We start from the raw sequence: 20,409 nt of genomic DNA, 5'->3' as shown, positions 1-20,409 counted from the left end.
GGTGGTGGGAAGGGCCATGGGGGAGGTGTGGGTGGGGTGGGAAGGGCCATGGGGGAGGTGCAGGGGGGTGGGAAGGGCCGTCAGAGGTGGGGGAGGTGGGGGGCGGTAGGAGAGGCTGTCCCTGCCTGCCTGGGGCTGGGGGCTGAGGGCTGCAGGGACAGCAAGGTGGAGGCCCTGGGCCTAGCAGAGGGGCACGATGCCCCCGAGTTGAAGTTGCTGAGGAGACTCGGGAGCCCAGGGCTGGGAGGCGCAGCTCTGTCACAGGGGCCTGAGGCCTCTCCTCCTGTGCCCTCTGCGGGGCCTCAGTGGGGAGCTTGGTCTGAGGGGAGGTGCTGGACATGTGAGGCTCTTGCTGCTGCTGGAAAGTGCCACAAGGCCCGGACACAGTGGCTTGCGCCTGTGATCCCAGCAAGGGGAGGCCGAGGCGGGCAGATCACCTGGGCTCAAGAGTTCGAGACCAGCCTGGTGAATCCCCATCTCTACTAAAAATACAAAAATTAGCTGGGCGTGGTGGCTACTTGGAAGGCTGAGGCAGGAGAGCCGTTGAACCCAGGAGGTGGAGGTTGCAGGGAACCAGGATCATGCCATTGCACTCCAGCCCGGGCAAGAGAGAAACTGTCTCAAAAAACAAAAAAGTCCCAGAAAGTCTTGGGGCTGAGACGTGGGCGGCGAGGTGACCTCTAGATGGGACCTGCACCGCACGGGGCTGGTCACGAGGTCCCCACGAATGATCCCGGTGCTGGGGGCTCAGGTCACCCCACCCAGGACCAGGTCTGGGTTTCGGGGCCTCAGTGCACCAGGCAGGTCCAGCCAGAGGGTCTGTGAGGCTTCTCCAGGCCAGGAATTTGAAGGCAGCCTGAGCACTGGGGACCCACACCCAGAACTCACTTCTTGCTGGGCATTGTCTCGGCCTGTGGGGGACCCCAAGGACACAGAGGGAGAGACAGAGAGAGATCAGGAGACAGAGACAGAGGGAGACAGAGCAAGAGAGCAGGAGAGATGGAGACAGAGATCAGGAGAGACAGAGATGGAGACAGAGGGAGATCAGGAGAGACAGAGTCAGAGGGAAAAAGGAAGAGCTGGAGGGTCTCTGGTGTCCCAGGGGCAGGCAGACCCTCAGGTGGCCAGGCAGGTGTGGGGAGGGCGGCCGCCCAGCCTTCAGGTCCAGAAAGCAGCTTCCATTGGCCTTGGCTGCTGGGCGGAACCCCAGTTGTCCTGGGGCCCAGCTCCCCTACTGCAGGCCTGAGGCGCCTCGGCCCGGGCAGCCCCTCCTGCTTCACTGGAAGGAGTGGTGCTGGGTCTGAGCCCCGCCCACCATCCTGACCCGGGCAGCAAGGCCAACACCCACAGTGCCCAGGCCAAGCTGGTGGCAGCTCGGGAGGCACGGCCCTTGCCCACAGATGCCCAGGCCGGCCAGGCTTCCCTGAACACCCCACACCTGCTCTGTGTGAGCGTCTGGGGTCAGGTACGTCAGTGAGGCTGTGGAACTGCTGGGCCGTCACCTCCCATCACTCAGCCGGCGACAGACGCTCCAATGCAGTCACCAAGGTGGAGGATGCACCACTCCAGGCTCTAAGCACATCCCACGGTGGCTTTATTCAGTCACGTGCCCATGCCCACAGCTCCCTCCACCAGGCAGACAGGGGAGGCAACCCCACCATAGTGCCTGGGGACCTCGGGCCGGCAGAGGGTCCCGGCCAGAGGGCACCGACCCCAGGAAGACATGGTCCTCACACGGAGGGTCCCTTGGGGGCCCAGCCCTTGAGCCCACCCCGAAAATTTGTGCTTTGACTGTGACAGGGAGCAGCAAGAAGCCGCCAGCCCACTGCCCTGTGGCTGTCCTTGCAGGGCACCTGGCAGAGTGGCAAGCCTGGCTCCTGAGTGGCACTTCCTTGGCCCCCACAGTCTGGCACCATCAGGGGTCACGGCCCAGCCACAGGGGTGACTCTGTCCATCAGTCTGCCCCAGGCAGCGGCCAGATCCCAGATCCCGGGTGGGACAGGGCCAGGACAGGCCCTCTCGATGGGCCTAAGGTCAATGAAGGTAATGAACCCACCCGCAGGAGCCCAGGGTTCGCTTGCGGCAGGCCCCTGCGGCCTGGAACCTGCCCTCACCGAGGCACTGGGGGTTCAGGAGCACAGCGGATGCTTCAGAAGGCCTCAGACCAGACGCTCCCCGGAGACCGGGGCACCTCAAGAAGCATCTGGGAGACTTGTCCTGTCCAAGCGGCTCCTGACACCTCTGGGAGCGTCAGCACCACCCCAAAGCTGGGTGACTGTGTCCCCATTACGCAGAAGGGAAACTGAGGCAGGGGCTGGCTGACAGCATTCTGGCAGCGGCTGGAGTACGGTTTTTGGAAGCAAAGGCTGGCGTCCCTGTGGCAGCAGAGGCTGCCTGGTGATGTGCACGTCCAGCCTTGACGGTCACAGATTTACTGAAGGAGCATGGCCTCCCGGGTGTGCCATTTGGGCTGTGAGGGTCTGTGGTGCCGCCAGCCGCGTGGCAGGGCAGAGGGTGGCGCCGTCCTGGACGTCCCCTACGGAGGACCAGAGTCCTGTCCTCCTGCCGCACTGTGGGCGATGTGCGTTTCAAAAACATGCCTTCAGACTGAGAAACCCTCCCAGGTGCCCGTGCTCCTCAGTGCCAAGCCGCCGGGCACGTGCTGGCTGCTCTCCAGTCTCAAGGAGCTGCAGGCAGCAGCCGTGGGAGGAGCTGGTCTCAAGCCCCAAGGTCATGGGGAGCCAGGCAGGACCCGGGCCCTTTAGAGGATGAGCAGGGAGGGTCTTTCGGGTGAGGCAGGCCCAGCTGTGTGCCCCGAGGCCCGGAGAAGAGAAGACGGCCAAGGAGGGAGCCAGGAGCACAGCCTTCCTCACAGGCATCTCCAGTGGGCGGCACTCACAGCACGGGCTCTCGGCAGGGCTTCTGAAAGGACAGGGAGGGCTGGCTCCACGGGACGGTGACGCCTGGGCTCCTCCGGGGAGACGGGCACTCCATGCGTGGCAGGCAGCCCCCAAGGTCCGCAGCACCTGCCCTAGACGTGCTCCATCTCCGGGTCCGGGTCGGGCTCCTCCTCGTCCTCGTCCTCATCCTCCTCGTCATCATCCTCGGTGCAGGCCTTGTCCAGCGGTGCCTCGCCGTCACGCGCCAGCTCCTCCACGTGCGCCAGCATGTCGGCCATCAGCGCCTCCTCCAGCCGCTTCCGCACCTGCTGCACCAGCTCCTCCTGCTTCCTGGGGACACAGGGACGTCGCGTCACACCCAGGCCAGCAGCCAGGAGGATGCAGACAGGGGATGAGCGTGGGGAGGGGCCCTCGGATGGGAGGAGAGAACGAGGAATCCGCAGGTGCCCCTTCCTTCACAATCAACAGAGAACTGGCTGCCACTGGCCACTGCCAGCACCTGCCATCCTTCTGCATGGCCCACCTGCCACCTCTCGGGGCCACCCCTCAGTCTCCAGACCAGGCCCTGAGCCTCCCCCGGGCTCAGCTGCATAAACCCTTGCTCCTGACCTCCAACAGGCACTGAGTGGGGCAGGCTGATTCTGTGTTACGTCCCCAGTTGTGGCCAAGGCTCAGCTGCGCCCTCCCACCCGGGGTCTCCCTCCAGTGGCTCCTCTGCACCTGGGCTGCCCCCACCACCCAGAACACCCTGGCTCACCGACCCCACTGCAGCCACCACCTGCTCGCTGCCCTTCCAGACTGACTCCACCTTTTGCTCAACCCACCACCAAGTTCCAAATTTCAGTGCCCTTTTCAATTTCTCTCTCTCTCTCTCTCTATATATATATATATTTTCTTTTTTTGAGACAGAGTCTCACTCTCCGTCACCCAGGCAGGAGTGCAGTGGCACAATTTCAGCTCATTGTAACCTCTGTATCCCAGGTTCAAGCAATTCTCCTGTCTCAGCCTCCTGAGTAGCTGAGACTACAGACACATGGCACCACGCCAGGCTAATTTTCTGTATTTTTAGTAGAGACAGGGTTTCACCGTTTTGGCCAGGATGGTCTCGATCTCCTGACCTCATAATCCACCCACCTCAGCCTCCCAAAGTGCTGGGATTACAGGCGTGAGCCACCATGCCAAGCTTTCTTCCTTTCTGTTTTTGAAGACAGGGTCTCTGTCACCCAGGATGGAGTTCAGTGGTGCAATCTCGACTCACTGCAACCTCTGCCTCCTGAGTTCCAGAGATTCTCCTGCCTCAGCCTCCCAAGAGTTGGGATTGCAGGTATACACCAACAGACCTGGATAATTACTGCATTTTTTTTTTTTTTTTTTTCTTTTTTTTTTTTTTTAGTAGAGACGGCTCACCATGTTGGCCAGGCTGGGACTCCTGATCTCAGGTGATCCTCCCACCTTGGCCTCCCAAAGTGCTGGGATTACAGGTGTGAGCCACTGTGCGCGGCCTTATTTCTACACGTTCTGTAGGGGCTTTTAATTATCTGCCTGCTATTCCTCACAGTCTTGTTCTTTTCTTGTCAATTCTTCCTATTTCACCATCTTCATTTTGGGGAAGTTCTCCGAGTGTGTAGAGAGTGTAAATTGACCTCAAACCCAAATGAGGCGACCCAAAGATACCACAGCTGGAGGAGGCTGCCGCCAGCCGCTCACGACAGAACCCTCGGCGCCCATACTGTCTGCTTGCGGGGGTGGCGTCTTAGGTCCATCTCTTCATCCTGCCTGGGGGCACAGGATCTCTTCTCCTTGTGCCCACGTGGCCTTTAACCCCCGGCTGCTGCCACAGGAGGCCCCCATGCCCAAGCGCCTCCCTGGCCGCTCCGGGTCTTAGTTCCCCATTTCTGGAACCTTCAGGAGTTTCCTTTCCTTCTCTGACCTCAGCGTGTGCTAGGTTGACCGTGAAAAGCCCGTCTTCTCTTCAGCACTCCAGGGCTTCCTGCAGGCGCCTCCGTCACCAGGGGCCTTGCGGCCACCCAGCACACCAGACTCGAGTTCGGCCATGAATCCCCGCAGGAGGGCTCACCCCGGGCGCCCAGACCTCACAGCTCAGCTCACCCCCCACCATCCTACCTGTTCCTGCAGCGGCCCCACTCCCTGCTGTTCCAGGCTCCGCACGCTGGCCACTGACACCCGGAACTGCCTCTCCACGGGCACCCTGAGCCACCTCCCCAAATGCAGAACCCCAGCTTTCCTTGTCCCTCCATCCCCAGGGCCCAGCATGGAGCCCAGCACCCAGCACAGCCAGTCCCCACGGGCTCCCAGGACCACAATCTTTTCTTTTTTCATTTTTTTCTGAGCTGGAGACTCACTCTGTCGCTCAGGCTGGAGCGCAGTGGCAGGATCTCAGCTCACTGCAACCTCCATCTCCCAGGTTCAAGCGTTTCTGCTGCCTCAGCCCCCCAAGTAGCAGCAATTACAGGCATGCACCATCACGCCCAGCTCATTTTTGTATTTTAAGCAGACATGGGGTTTCGCCATGTTGGTCAGGCTGGCCTTGAACCGCTGACCAAGTGACCCACATGCCTCGGCCTCTCAAAGTGCTGGGATGACGGGTGTGAGCCACAGCACATGGCTTCACACCCTTTTCAAAAATGTGCCTCCGAGCGGATGCGGGTGGAGCCGTTCACACTGGCTCCGACGATGGGTCCCCTTGCCCCACTACTTCTGTTTCAAAACACCCAGGCAGCGTCAACAGAGACGGGAGAGTCATGGGGAGACAGGAAGCATGTGGAGATGCTCAGGGACCCCACGGCCCCGAGAGACAGGGCGGACAAGCAGGGGACCAGGGGCTACCTGATATCCTCGTCGGTCACCATGAAGGCTTTGCAGAGGGGCTGCGTGGTGTTGAGCCACACACCAGGGTTCTTCTCCACGGCGGCTGACAGCTGCCCGGTGATGGGCATGGTGCTGGTGTGCAGGGCGCTGGCGATGGCCGACAGCAGAGTCTCGTCCGTGCAGCCGGGTCCCACCCCTGCCGGGCAGTGGAGAGGCAGCCCCAAGGGGAGAGGTCACAGCCGTGGCCCAGACAGGCCACGGAATGCCCCAAGAATGGAGCTGCTACCTTCTCCCCGACCGGATTTCACATCTCCATGCCCCTCGCGCGGGTGTCATTAATTTCATAACAGAAACAAAGCAAACTAGGTGGGCACGGCGGCTCACGCCTGCAACCCCAGCATTTGGGAGGGCGAGGCGGGAGGACCGATGGGCTGAGGAGCTGGAGACCAGCCTGGACAACGTAGTGAGATCCGTCTCCACACAAGCACTAAAACATCCGCCAGGTGTGGCGCCGTGTGGTCCTGCTACTCAGGAGGCTGAGCTGAGAGCCACCCGAGCCCGGAAGGCAGAGGCTGCTGTGAGCAGCGGCGGCACCACTGTGCTCCAGCCTGGGTGACAGAAAGCCTACGTTTTGTTTTTTGAGACAGGGTCTTGCTCTGTATTTTCTGTAGGGATGTAGAGATAAGAGCCTCGCTATGCTGCCCAACCTGGTCTTGAACTTCCGAACTCGTGACCCTCCTGCCTCAGCCTCCTAAAGTGCTGGATTACAGGCATCAGCCACTGCACCCAGCCGACCCTGTCTCTAAAACACCGCCGAAACCACACCAGCTCTGCATTCCTTGATCGGTGCTAGAGCAAAACCAGGCCTCCTTGTTTTCTTAGGATCCAGGTCAAAACGCCCCTGGGCGTGCACCGCACCTGGAGGCCACAAAGCCCCACTGCAGTCTCCCAAGTATGAAGGGCCCAGCCAGGCGCCCTGAGGCCCCTCCTCCCACCACACCCACAGGGTCTCCAAGTATGAAGGGCCCAACCCAGGTGCCCTGGGGCCCTCCTCCCGCCCCACCCCCAGGGTCTCCAAGTATGAAGGGCCCAACCCAGGCGCCCTGGGCCCCTCCTCCTGCCGCACGGCAGCAGATTTGCCCTCAGTGCCCGCATCAAAACAGCCCTCCACCCTGCTAGGAGATGAGGGCACCCCCAGCACTCCACCCCACACAGCCTGTCCCCTTCCGGCTCCCCCGAGGGGTGCCCGCTCACCCTGCAGGCCCTTGGGGAGGTCCATGGTCTTGACCAGCTCCTCGGCAATGTCGAAGGCGTTCAGGCCGCTCAGCTTCTTCTCCCAGAAAAGCTGCCCCAGACACACATGTGAACCCCAAGAGTGGCCCTGCCCCTCCCCATTCCAGGGCCTCAAAGGGCTCCATGGAGGCCCACCTGGCCTCCTTCCCCATGTGGGTCCCCATGGGCCTCCTGCTCTTGCTCAGGCTTTCCACAGCCTGGTATCCAGTGGACGTTTGTAAATAAGAATAAAAACTACACGTGGGGTGGCTCACGCCTGTAATCCCCACAACTCGGGAGGCAGGGGTGGGAGGATCACTTGACTGACATCAGGGGCTTGAGACCAGCCTGGGCAACATAGAGAGCCCCTGTCTCAAAAGCAAAAAACTAAAAAAACCAGTCACACACAAAACAAGAAGTGTCACAACCATCTACACCTTAGGAAGTAGTATAAGAAATCTAGACGATATCTGTAGGTTACATGCCAATACCAGACCATTTTCATTAAAACATTTTTTTTTAATTTTATTTCTGAGACAGTCTTCCTCTGTCGCCCAGGATTGGAGTGCAGTGGCACGATCTCGGCTCACTGCAGCCTCCTCCACCCAGGTTCAAGTGATCCTCCTCTCTCAGCCTCCTAACTGGGATTACAGGCACGCACTACCGCGCCCGCCTGGCTAATTTTCGTATTTTTAGTAGAGACAGGGTTTCACCACGTCGGTCAGGCTGGTCTAGAACTCCAGATCTGTCTGCCTCCGTCTCCCAAAGTGCTGGGATTACAGGCACGCACCACCGTGCCCAGTTAATTTTTGCATTTTTAGTAGAGACGGGGTTTGGCCATGTTGGTCAGACTGGTTTAGAACTCTTTACCACTGGTAATCTACCTGCCTCGGCCTCCCAAAGTACTGGGACTACAGGCATGAACCACCAACGAAAAGGCCTTACTAGACTGTTTTCTCTTCTTTTTTTTTTTTTTTGAGATGGAGTTTTGCTCTTGTTGCCCAGGCTGGAGTGTAGTGGCATGAGATCTCAGCTCACTGCAACCCCTGCCTCCTGGGTTTAAGCGATTCTCGTCTCAACTTCCCGAGTAGCTGGGAGTAGAGGTGCCTACCACCACGTTCAGCTAATTTTTGTACTTTTAGTAGAGACAGGGTGTTGCTACGTTGGCCAGGCTGGTCTCGAGCCCCTGACCTCAGGTGATCTGCCTGCCTTGACCTCCCAGAGTGCTGGGATTACAGGCGTGAGCCACCGCGCCCAGCCTGGTAAACCATTTTCTTCTATGAGAGGCCTGATCATCCCCGGAGTTTGGTATCTGGGATACCAAAGAGGGTGGGGTGTGTCCTGAACTAATTTCCTGCACATCCCAAGGGGGGCCCACTGGTTCTTGCTGTCGCCCAGGCTGGAGAGTAGTGGTGTGATCAGAGCTCACTGCAGCCTTCGCCTCCGAGGCTCAAGCAATCCTCCCCCCTCAGCCTCCTAAGGAGCAGAGACCACGGGCGAGCGCCACCACGTCCAGCTAATTTTTTCATGTTTCTGCCTCCCATGTCACCCAGGCTGGCTTGGAACTCCTGCGCTCCATTCGTCCGCCCACCGAGGCGAACAAGCTGGCCGGGAAGGCAGGGGTCACCATGCGCTGGCTCACCTGGCGCGGCTGGTCCACCGCCTTCTGCGGGTCGCTCTTGACCTTGTTGCTGGGGTGGTTGGTGATCTTGGTCACCGGCTGCTTGAAGATGGACGCTGTCTGGCGCACCGGTAGCGCCGTGTTCAGGTCGGGCTTGCCCTGCGGGAGGAAGGCGCTACAGCACGGCCTGGGGTCTCCCCGGCGGCTCAGAGCCTCCAGGGACGCGGGGACCGGACGACCCCCCCCCTTGCGGGCGCCCCTTGCTTCCCCCACGCCCTCCAGGACCCCCAGGCTCCGGGGAGGCCGCTCTCGCAGGCTGGGCCCGGCCAGCTCCTCCAGAGCCCCCGTCGCGGGTCGCGTCCTCGCCATGCGCGCAGCGCTCTGTGCCCGGCGCCTTCCGCTCTGCACCCTCTGCCCGCGCCGCGCCCGGCACCGTGTCCTCTGCCCGCTGTGACCTCCCGCGCTCTGGGCTGCGTCGCCTGCCGCTCACGTCACGGCCGCGTCCCCGCCTAAAACGCCCTGCGCTGACGTCACCCGCGTGACGCCACCGCTCACCTTGACCTGGTTGGAGGAGTCGTAGCGCACGCGCTGGCGGCTCTTATTCATTTTGCTCATCAGCATCTTCCCGGTGCGGAAGTCGAAGGTGCTCAGGTCCATGGAGCCGCCCAGGTAGCGCGCCAGCTGCGGCTTGCTGCGGAACTTCTTCCCGCTTGGGCTGCGGAGAGGCAGGACGGTCGGCGCCCCGGCCGGACCCCAGACCCCAAACCCAGGCCTTGGCCCCAGATCCAGCGCCAGAGCCCTGGCCCTGACCCGCAGACCCTAGCCCTAGCCCCAGACCCCCAATCATCCCCTGGCAGCATCAGGCACAGCAGACACTGTGAGTTCTGGAACAAACGCCATTACCTACAGGAAGATGGGCCCCGGCTCTGGGAGGATGCGTCACATTTCCAGAACATTCTAGAAACGGAATTTGGGTCACATTCTTGAGAAAAGACCCCAGAGAGAACAGGTATGTGGGGGACAGCTGTAAGAGCAATCTCCTTCCACCTCCAGGTTCCAGCGGCAGGGCCATGCTGGGAAGGGGCCTCGTTCTAAGGTTTGGGCCAGGCCCCAACAGCTGCTTGGGCATAATCCAGGGGGGAGCCGGGCACGCACAGAACTGGACACAAGGCTCTGCTCTCAGCCTGCCACAGACAAGCACTAGCAACTCATGCTCTCCAGGAAATAAAGGCACTCACCTACAGGTTGCCCTGTGTGCCACATGTAGTCACACTACAAGATGACAGGCATCCAACACAACACATCGCCGTCATGGCTGGGATGTAAAATGGAACAGCCATGTTGGGAAAACCTGGCAGCTCCCCAGCAAATTTGCAGATGACCCAGCCATGCTAGTCTTAGGTATCTGCCTGAGAGAAATGAGGGCGTATATCCACACTATCAGCTCTACACGAAGTCCCCAGGAGCCTTACCATGGCAGCCAGAAGGTGGAGGCAGCCCAGACGCTCTCAGCACATGAACGGGCCAATGCAACATGGCCCATCCACGCAGTGGAATATTACTCAGCCATGAAAAGGAGCAACGCTCTGAGACAGGCCAGCGCAGATGAACTTTGAGGACATCAGGCTCAGTGAGAGACGCCAGACACAGAAGGCCATACAGTGTGTGATCCCATTTCTATGAAATGTCTAGAACAGGGTGAAGTGGCTCATGCTTGTAATCCTAGCACTTTGGGAGTCCAAGGTGGGTGGGTGACCTGAGGTCGGGAGTTCAAGACCAGCCTGACCAACATGGAGAAACCCCGTCTCTATTAAAAATACAAAACCTTAGCCGGGTGTGGTGGTGCACACCTGTGATCCCAGCTACTTGGGAGGCTGAGGCAAGAGAATCACTTGAACCTGGGAGGCAGAGGTTGCGGTGGTCCAAGATCACGCCATTGCACTCCAGCCGGGGTGACATAAGCAAAACTTTGTCTCAAAAAAAAAAAAAAAAAAAAAAAAAGGCTACAACAGCGTAATTCAGAGACAGGAAAGGGATGTGCAGTGCCCGGGGCTGGCGTGAGGATGTGCAGTGGCTGCTGATATGCACGGAGCTTCATTTCTTTCTTTCTGGAGATTGGTTCTCATTGCCGCCCAGGCCGGAATGCAGCGGCTCAATCACAGCTCACTGCAACCCTGAACTCCTGGGCAAGGGTGATCCTTCCACCTTAGCCTCCCAAGTAGCTGGGAGACAGGCACGAGCCACCACGCACAGATTTATACATGCGTGTATATATACACACTTTGAGATGGAGTCTCGCTCTGTTGCCCAGCCTGGAGTGAAATGGTGTGATCTCGGCTCACTGCAACCTCTGCCTTCAGGTTCAAGTGATTCTCCTGCCTCAGCCTCCTGAGTAGCTGGGATTACAGGTGCCCACCACCACACCTGGTTAATGTTTTGTATTTTTAGTAGAGACAGGGTTTCACCCCGGCCAACATGGCCAGGCCGGTTACCAACTCCTGACCTCAGGTGATCTGTCCGCCTTGGCCTCCCAAAATGCTGGGATTACAAGTGTGAGCCACCATGCCCAGCCTAATTTATATATATATATTTTTTTTTGAGACAGAGTTTCGCTCTTGTTACCCAGGCTGGAGTGCAATGGCGCGATCTCGGCTCACCGCAACCTCCGCCTCCTGGGTTCAGGCAATTCTCCTGCCTCAGCCTCCTGAGTAGCTGGGATTACAGGCACGTGCCACCATGCCCAGCTAATTTTTTTGAAGTTTTTAGTAGAGACGGGGTTTCACCATGTTGACCAGGATGGTCTCGATCTCTTGACCTCGTGATCCACCCGCCTCGGCCTCCCAAAGTGATATATATATTTTTATAGACATGTCTCACCATGCTGTCCAGGCTGGTCTGGACCTCCTGAGCTCAAGCAAGCCTCCCACCTTGCGTCCCAAAGCGTTGGGATTACAGGTATGAGCACCAGGCCCTGCCGATTCATTTTTTTTTTTCTTTTTTCCATTTTTCTTTTAGAGACTGGGTCTCCTTTTGTTGCCCAGGCTGGAGTGCAGTGTTGTGATCAGAGCACACTGCAGCCATGACCTCCTGGGCTCAAGGGATAGTCCTGCCTCAGCCTACTGAGTAGCTGGGCACCATCATGCCCAGCTCATTTTTATTTATTTTTTTGAGGAGTCTTGCTGTGTCGCCCAGGCTGGAGTGCAGTGGCACGATCTTGGCTCCCTGCAACCTCCGCCTCCCAGGTTCAAGCAGTTCTCCTGCCTCAGCCTCCCAAGTAGCTGGGGATACAGGCACCTGCCACAATGCCTAATTTTTGTTATTTTTAGTAGAGACAGAGTTTCGCCATGTTGGCCAAGACTGGTCTCGAACACCTGACGTCAGGTGTTCCACCTGCCTCGGCCTCCCAAGTGTGAGCCATGGTGCCCAGCCATGTCTAGCTAATTTTGACATTTTTTGCAGAGATGGGGGGTCTCGCTATGTTGCCCAGGTTGGTCTCCAACTTCTGATCTCGAGGCCCTCCTGCCTCCCCTCCCAAAGGGATTACAGGTGTGAGCCACTATGCCTGGCTGGTTTACCTCAAGAAAATGATGCAGAAATAATAGCACTTGCACGGTGTTTAGTAGGCCAGGTACATTAAGCACATTCTCAACTCCGTCAAAAGTCACTGAGCGATAATGCATCTGCCTGAGCCTGGTAGATGGCTCTGTTTTGCTGGTTTCCCAGAACCCTCCAGGGCAGGCTCCTCCTGTCCTCCTCTGCCCCTGCCCCAGGCATCTTGGCCCACGGTAGATGCCAGATGCCAGACAACTAAGACAGCTCAGAATCTCTTCCAGCCAGAGGGAAACTCAATTCTGCAGGCACCGCACAGAAGTATGTGGTCACATGCTTGGCTCAACAGCCTCCACCCAGGATCTATGTACAAGGCTAATACACAGATCGCAGGAAGTTGCATTTCTCTCCACCCCAGGCAAATTCCATGGTACACAAGGACACGGCAGGCTCTAGCACGTCCACTCGGACAGGGCACCACCAGGAGGGACGAGGACAAGTGCTTGGGGGTCCGAAACCACTGAGGGCTCCTTCTAGAGAGTTCCTTTTCTAATCACTGTGCGGGCTGGCTGACGTTATTAAACCTGAGGTTTGCCCAGGGCAGTGGAAAGAGAGCAAGAAGCCCCAGGCCCTGACTCAGGCCTCACGTAGCCACCAGGAAGGAAGAAGAGACCCCACAAAACACTCCCACCAGTTCTTTGCCTCCAGTCACCGCAAAGAGAGGCTGCTCTGCCTTTTAAGATGGAGGCGAACAAGAGCTGGGGTGGGCATACAAGGCGGTGGTAGGTAAATGGGCCTGGGGTTCTTTCTGGGGTGATGGAAATTCTGTAACTGACCCTGAGGATAGCTGCACATATCTGTAAATACGTGAACATGCTAAAATCCACTGACTTGTGCACTTTAAATGAGGCTATGGTACAGGAACTGTATCTCAATAATATTCTCTAAAAAACAGTAAATGCAGTACCTCATGCCTGTAATCCCAGCACTTTGGAAGGCTGAGACAGGAGGATTGCTTGAGCTCAAGAGTTCGAGTCTAGCCTGGGCAACAAAGACCCACCTCTAAAAAAATTTTTTTAAATGAGGGTGGGCACAATGGCTCTCGCCTGTAATCCCAGCACTTTGGGAGGCCAAGCCCGACAGCTCACCTGAGCTCAGGAGTTTGAGACCAGCCTGGTCGACACAGTGAAACCCCGTTTCTACTAAAAATGCAAACATTAGCTGGACGTGGTGGTGGGGGCCTGTGATCCCAGATACTCGGGGGGCTGAGGCAGGAGAATCCCTTGAACCCAGGAGGCAGAGTCTGCAGTGAGCCAAGATCACGCTACTGCATTCCAGCTTGGGTGACAGAGTAAGACTCCTTCTCTTGGGAGGCCAAGGTGGGTGGATCACTTGAACTCAGGAGTTAAAAATAAAATTAAAAAAACTCATCAAAATAAATAAAATAAAAATTGACCAGGCAGGTGGCACATGCCTGTGATCCCATCTACTCCGGAGGCTGAGGAGGGAGGACTGCTAGAGCCCAGGAGGTCAAGTCTACAGTGAGCTATGACTGTACCACGGCACTCTAGCCTGGGTGACAAAAACAAGATCCTGTCTCAAAAAAAAAAAAAAAGGGGCCGGGTATGGTGGCACATGCCTGTAGTGTAGTCCCAGCTACTTGGGAGGCTGAGGCAGGAGAATCTCTTAAACCCGGGAGTTGGAGGTTGCAGTGAGCTGAGGCTGCGCCACTGCACTCCAGCCTTGGCGACAGAGTGAGACTCTTTCTCAATAAATAAATAAATAAAATAAAAGTAAATGCAAGGTAGAGGAGATTAGTGATTACCAGGGGCTAGGGGAGGAAGTGGGGAGTGACGTGTAATGAGGACAGAGCTGCTTTTGAGAATGATGAGAATGTTCTGGAATTACTGGTAATGGTTGCACAGTTTTGTGAATGTACTAAAAACCACTGGTGGCCAGGTAGCTCACGCCTGTAATCCCAGCACATTGGGAGCCCGAGGTGAGCTGACCATCTGAGGTCAGGAGTTTGAGACCAGCCTGGCCAACATGGGGTAACCCGATCTCTACTAAAAATACAAAAATTAACCGGACGTGGTGGTGGACACCTGTAACAAGCTACCCGACAGGCTGAGACAGGACAATCTCTTGAACCCAAGAGGCAGAGGTTGTAGTGGGCTAAGAGAGCCCCATTCCGCTGCAGTCTGAGCAGAAAGAGTCCAATTCCATCTCAAAACAAGTTGCCCACTGAACCGTACATTTTTAAAGAGTAGCTTTCACCAGGCAGTGGCCCATTCCTGTAATCCCAGCACTTTGGGAGGCCAAGCCAGGTGAATTGCTTGAGTCCAGGAGTTCAAGACCAGTCTAGGCATCACAGTGAAACTCTGTCTCTATAAAAATAAGCCAGGCATGGTGGCACATACTTGTAATTCCAGCTACTTGGGAGACTGAGCTGAGAGGGTCACCTGAGCCTGGGATATGGAGAATGTGGTAAGCCTTGATCACACCACTGCACCCCAGTCTGGGTAAGACCCTGTCTCAAGTAGCTTCTGTGGAATGTGAATTATATCTCAATTTTTAATAAAGATTAGGCAGATCTATTGACACGGAAAGATGTCCCTGACATTCAACGAAAAAAGAACAGCCTTGATAAAACCACACATATAGAAAAAAAGTAGGCACCATGGCCTCAACTCTTCCAGGTCCCCGTACCATTCAGCCTGGGAGCCTGCAGCCTCTGATGAATGCCTGGGTTGAGGCGGCCCCAGACCTGAAGACGGCGGCTCTGGGATGAGCCTGGGTTCATCCTTTTCAGAGAAACCTGAAATCTCTCCAGTCTGTTTACAGGAGAGCTTTTCCCTGCTTTTCTCCACTGCTAACTAGACCCCCATGCTCAGGGACAGGTAGAGTGGGATGAGAGGTGGGGCAATGACAGCCTCCGAACACTCCGCTCAAGCTGGCCTTGTGCCAGCCCCCAAGCTGCAGCCACCTATTGGGGGTTCCCGCTGCCTGGATGCCTCTCCCTGCTCCATTCAACGTCACCTCCTCAGAGAGGCCCCCTCCCTGACCACCCCAGTCTCACTCAGGCCCCTGTCATCTGTCCTCCCAGATTTCAGCATGTGTCACCACAGATCTCACCACGTGTATCCATGGCTGTAACAGGAGGTGGCTGGTGCCCTGGCTGTCATCTGCAAGCGGGAGGGCCCAGCCTCACTCCTGGCTGAACGGCTGGGATCCAGGCGGTGCCTGGTGCTGTTTTTGACAGAGGACTGCAGAGGCCGACACAGACCTGCTGTGGACTCTACAGCAGCCTCTGGGAGACGGAAGCCCAGAACCGTGCTTGGAGTTAGCATGCTGGCAGTCCCCGGCCTCCTCAACGATAGAGGACAGAACCGCAAGGCTTCAGGCTTTCTAAAGAGCCAGAGAGCCAGCGAAGGGGCTGGGGACCAAAAGGCAATGCACCACTCTGTCCCTAAGAGACACGGCTTGTAGTCCCACTGTGCCACTGCCTGCAATTACAGGGTTCCAGCTCATCGGGGTACACATTCGGGGACCAAGTTCCGCCTCTCTCTTGCTGTCCTCCCACTTTCCAGGAACCAGCCCGAGCTCCTCCCGCAGGAGGGGTCCCCATACACTGCTTCTGATCAAACCCATCCCTTCCCTGCTCTTTCCTCATTTTATCTCCCAAAACCAGGACAGTCAAGAACCACAGGGGACCAAAGTGTACAGCAGACAGAGCGGTGGTTCTGCCCACTGTGGTTCCTTGGCTCATGAAAACCACTCGCCCTCACCTGGGCGGTCTCCGGCCCGTGACCCCGAGCTATGGGAAAAATGGGGACCGGCTGCACACCCCCTTTCACCCAGGCGCTGGGCACACAGCAGGCGTCTGCTTTCCACTCAGGGAGGGACCTGAAGGCGCCGAGGGGCACTGAACCAAGGGGAGGGCGCAATGAAAGCTGGCTCAGAATCAAAAGCATCTTTCTCCAGCCAGCAGGAAAAAAAAAAAAAGGGAAGAGGAACAGCAGGTGGCCGACTGTCTGGGGCCTGGCTGCAGAGGCCACTAAGTCTTTGTTCCACGGAGGAGGTTCCGTGTGACCTTTCTGAGCAGCACCTTTTTCAATTTGGGGAGGAGGTTTCTGAAAGCCTCGGAACACCCATAACATCCATGCAAAGACCACGGTCAGGTGGGTGGGAAAGTCGAGAGTCTCAGGTCTCCACCCTGAAGGGGCCACGACCCACGCGGAGCAGAGGCCTCGGTAGTCCGGTGGACATCCCTCTTAAAAAAAAACAACAACGCTGCTCGGGGACCCAGTCACTCTGAGGCGCTTATTCCCAGGACCGCGGTGAGCCTAGGAACGCGCATTTTCACGCACGCCCTCCCCGATCCCGCCATGAGCCCTGCTCCCCGAAACCCCGGCTGGCCACCCCCTCGGGCTCCACGCCACCCCAGAAGCGCCCCAAGGAGGCCCCCCTGCGTCTCTCGGGAACCGAAGGGACAGCCCAACCCCCACCCCTGCCTCCCAGCAGTGTCTAGCCGCCGCCAGGCGCCCCTGGCCCAATGGGCACGAACAAAGGCGGCCGCCGCTGCCCGGCAGCCGTCCCCGGCCTGCCGAACGCCATGCGGCCCAGCAAGCGGCGCACGCGCACTGGGCCTCCGCGAGCGGGACCGACACGCACGCAGGACGCACGCACAGACGCACGACGCACGCGCGGGGCCCAGGCCGCGGCCCGGGGCAGGGGCGCCGTGGCCGCCGCAGAGGCCGCTGGGAAGCGCCCGTTGGGGCCCTGCGCGGCCGGCGCGCTCATTCACCTATAGTAAAAGACATCCCTGTGGCCGGCCGACAGCCCCGACCTTCTGGGCACTTCTTCCCTCTCCCAGCCCTGCGGGAGCGCCGGGCACTCCCACCTCTTCCGCTCCATCGCGCCCGGCTCCTCGGCCCGCCGCCGGGCCCGCCGCCGCCGCCCGAACCCCCGCTTGCCGCCGCTGCTTCAGCTGCCTCCGCTGCCGCTGCCGCCGCCGCCACTTGCCGCGGCTGTTCCGGCCCGCGGGCCCCCACCCTCCGCCCCCAGCCGGGCGCGCGCCGGCTTTGCCGCCCTCTCGGCCCCCTCCCCGCGCTCGCCAGCCCCCGCTCGGGGGGCCCGCTCCGCCCACCCGCCCGCGCGGGGCCCCGTTCTGCGCAGCTGCGGCGCCAGGCCCCGCCCCTCTCTGGCCGCGCCAATCACCGCGTGGGCAGGATGCCGGGCCTCCGGCGGCGTGCGCGCCTGCGCCCGCGCCTGCGCCCTGGACCCCGCGAGCCGCCCATGCCCGGCAGGGTTGCCCGGTCGCCCTCGTCCGCCTGGGGCGCCTGCGCGGGGAGATGCTTTCGGACTAGTGGGGGTCTTTCCCCTCGGCCTTTCTCCGGCCCGGGTCTTGGGGACCCTAGCCCATTGCCTGGACCTCGACTTCCCCGTCCTCCTGGTCTCCCAGCTTCCGAGCGTTTTACGGGCGTCCAAATCTGAAGGGCTTCCTCCGTGACCACCCCCCCCCACCCCCGTAGCTTTTTTGGTTTTTTGAGACGGAGTCTCACGCTGTCGTCCAGGCTGGAGTGCAGTGGCGCGATCTCGGCCCACTGCAGCCTCCACCTCCCAGGTCCAAGTGATCCTCCTGCCTCAGTCTCCCGAGTAGCTGGGATTACAGGTGTGCACCATCACGCCCAGTTAATTTTTGTGTTTTTAGTACAGACGGGGTTTCACCACGTCGTTGGCCAGGCTGGACTGGAACTCCTCCTGACTTCAGGCAATCCGCCCGCCTCGGCCTCCCAATGTGCTGGGACCACAGGCGTGAGCCATCGCGCCCCACCCAGTAGCTTTCTGACCCCTCAAAATCCAGGAATCTGAGCCCCCCGCTCCCCCGCATGCACTAGCCTAGTCACCATCTCTGACCAGGAGAGTTCCAAGACCTTCCTGTGGAATCGCCCACTCCCTGTTAACAGGGTCAGCCAGAGGGATCCTGAAATGGAAGCCGGTGGGCCGCCCCCTTTCAGTCCCTGACAGCATCGCTCCCAGGGGTAGGACTTGGCCGGCCTGGGACACGTGTTCAAGGACTGAGTCTAGCTGCTGTGTCCCCATGCCTCCAGCTGGAGAAGCTCCCTGCTTCTAAGGACCCCTTTGTTGACACTGGGTCTACCTAAACAATCTGGGGTTTTCTGCTGCCTGAAGAGCTCATCCCATTTTCACACTCCCTTTAGCTGCAGGTTCCAGGGAATAGGACAGGCACGTTATTATTATTATTTATTTTTTGAGACAGAGTCTCACTGTGTCACCCAGGCTGCAGTGCAGTGGGTGAGGTTGCGGTGAGCCGAGATTGCACCATTGCACTCTAGCCTGGGAAACAAGAGCAAAAATCCATCTCAAAAAAAAAAAAAAAAAAAGCTAATTCCAGTGCTGAGGCAGGGTAAGTGCCTCCACCCTAAAGTGAACTGGGAATCTTGTTTCCAAAAGTATGGTGCAGGGGTGGACAAAGGAAAATAAGTGTTGGGGAGGAGGTGGAGAAATTGGAACCTTTGGTGGTACACACACGCCTGTAATCCCAGCTACTCAGGAGGCTGAGGCAGGAGAATCACTTGAACCTGGGAGGTGGAGGTTACAGTGAGCTGGGATTACACCACTGCACTCCAGCCTGGGTGGCAGAGTGAGACTCCATCTCAAAGAAAAAAAAAAAAAAGCAAAGCTCAGTACAGAATTACCATAGGACCTGGTGATTCACCCCTGGGTATGCACACAAAGGTGTAAAAAGCAGGAAAGCAAATACTTGCACACACACGTGACAGCACATTACAAGAGCTGAAGGGTGGAAACAGCCAGTGTCTCCAGATGGAACAAGGGATAACCCCAGCATGGCCCACTACTCTGTGGATTAGCCTTCGGCGTGAACAGGAGGGCCACTTGGACACAGGCTAGCACCCTGCATGCACCTTGAGGGCGTCACGCTCAGCGAGACTCCAGACACGACAGGCCACACACTGTGTGATCCCATTTCTACGACATGTCTAAGGCAGGCTGATGCACAGAGACAGGAATCGAATGTGTGGGGGTCAGGGGTGGGGAGGGGCTGGGGGTGACAGCTGACGGGGATGAGGCCTCCATTTGGGTGATGGAATGTTCGTGAACTAGATAGAGGCGGTGGGTGCTTACCATTGTGAATGTAATAAAACACTCAATTATACGCTTCAAAATGTTTAACTTTATGCTACGTGAATTTCACCTCAATAACAACAAAAAAATGACCTGGGACATATGAGATGGACACAGGAGCCCATGTGGAAGGGGCTCACGATGGTCAAGCTTAGAACAACTTGAGCAATAAAATGAACGTTTAGAAATGGTTTATACTTGGCCTGGCGTGGTGGCTCACGCCTGTAATCCCAGCACTTTGGGAGGCCAAGGCAGGCGGATCACGAGGTCAAGAGATGGAGACCATCCTGGCCAACATGGCGAAACCCCGTCTGTATAAAAATAGAAAAAAATTAGCAGGGCATGGTGGCATGCGGCCGTGGTCCCAGCTATTCGGGAAGCTGAGGCGGAAGAATCGCTTGAACCCAGGAGGCGGAGGTTGCAGTGAGCCAAGATTGCGCCACTGCACTCCAGCCTGGTGACAGAGCAAAGACTCCCGTCTCAAAAAAAAAAAAAAAAAAGTTTTATACTTGGTAGAATAAGGGTCCTCGAATAAATGCCTGAATAAATGGCTAATGGGGCTGAGACCGCTCCTCTTCACAGCAGAGTCCAGTGACTGAATCACAGGACCCCATCAGCCAGGTTGGCTCCTGTGGCCTCCTGGGCTGTCGAGGGCTTTGGTGCCATCATGCTGAAGTCACTGCCTTCCCTTCCGGGACTTAAAGGCCAGGACAGGTGGTTCAGAAGTAGGCAGGGAAGCCTCATTGCTACTGGGGTCTGGTCACCTACAGATTCAGGGTTCAAGTCATATAATTTTTTTTTTTTTGAGATGGAGTCTCACTCTGTCACCAGGCTGGAGTGCAACAGCATGATCTTGGCTCACCGAAACCTCCGCCTCCCGGGTTCAAGCAATTCTCCTGCCTCTGCCCTCCGAGTAGCTGGGACTACAGGCGTGTGTCACCACGCCCGCCTAATATTTATGTTTTTAGTAGAGACGTGTTGGCCATGATGGTCTCGATCTCTTGACCTCGTGATCCGCCCGCCTCAGCCTCCCAAACTGCTAGGATTATAGGCGTGAGGCACTGCGCC

General features: G+C 57.8%; 1 protein-coding gene across 4 annotated transcripts in view; it reads right to left on the bottom strand.

Annotated features, from left to right (window-relative positions):
• Positions 1 to 20,409, bottom strand: part of MBD3 (methyl-CpG binding domain protein 3) — a 26,463-nt gene that overhangs the window by 3,421 nt on the left and 2,633 nt on the right. The window contains exons 1-7 of one of the 4 annotated variants that reach the window (XR_005197688.1): positions 16,979 to 17,098; positions 9,178 to 9,337; positions 8,644 to 8,781; positions 6,984 to 7,074; positions 5,748 to 5,925; positions 2,981 to 3,230; positions 1,529 to 1,540 (exon numbers count right to left, since the gene is read on the bottom strand). Coding sequence is in view for 3 of the 4 variants with exons in the window: in XM_017514435.2 (XP_017369924.1) it covers positions 3,032 to 3,230; positions 5,748 to 5,925; positions 6,984 to 7,074; positions 8,644 to 8,781; positions 9,178 to 9,337; positions 16,979 to 17,088 (876 nt within the window). In the remaining variant the exon portion in view is untranslated. Of the gene's footprint in view, positions 1 to 1,528; positions 1,541 to 2,669; positions 3,231 to 5,747; positions 5,926 to 6,983; positions 7,075 to 8,643; positions 8,782 to 9,177; positions 9,338 to 9,525; positions 9,626 to 16,978; positions 17,101 to 20,409 lie in introns of those variants that run through there. The other 3 variants (XM_017514435.2, XM_017514438.2, XM_017514437.2) reach the window with 3 other exon arrangements.

This window comes from Cebus imitator, unplaced genomic scaffold (genome assembly GCF_001604975.1).
Source record: "Cebus imitator isolate Cc_AM_T3 unplaced genomic scaffold, Cebus_imitator-1.0 Scaffold524, whole genome shotgun sequence".
NCBI classification, from domain to species: domain Eukaryota; kingdom Metazoa; phylum Chordata; class Mammalia; order Primates; family Cebidae; genus Cebus; species Cebus imitator.
Note: the sequence above shows the minus strand (reverse complement) of the source record. Positions and strands in the feature narration are given on the sequence as shown.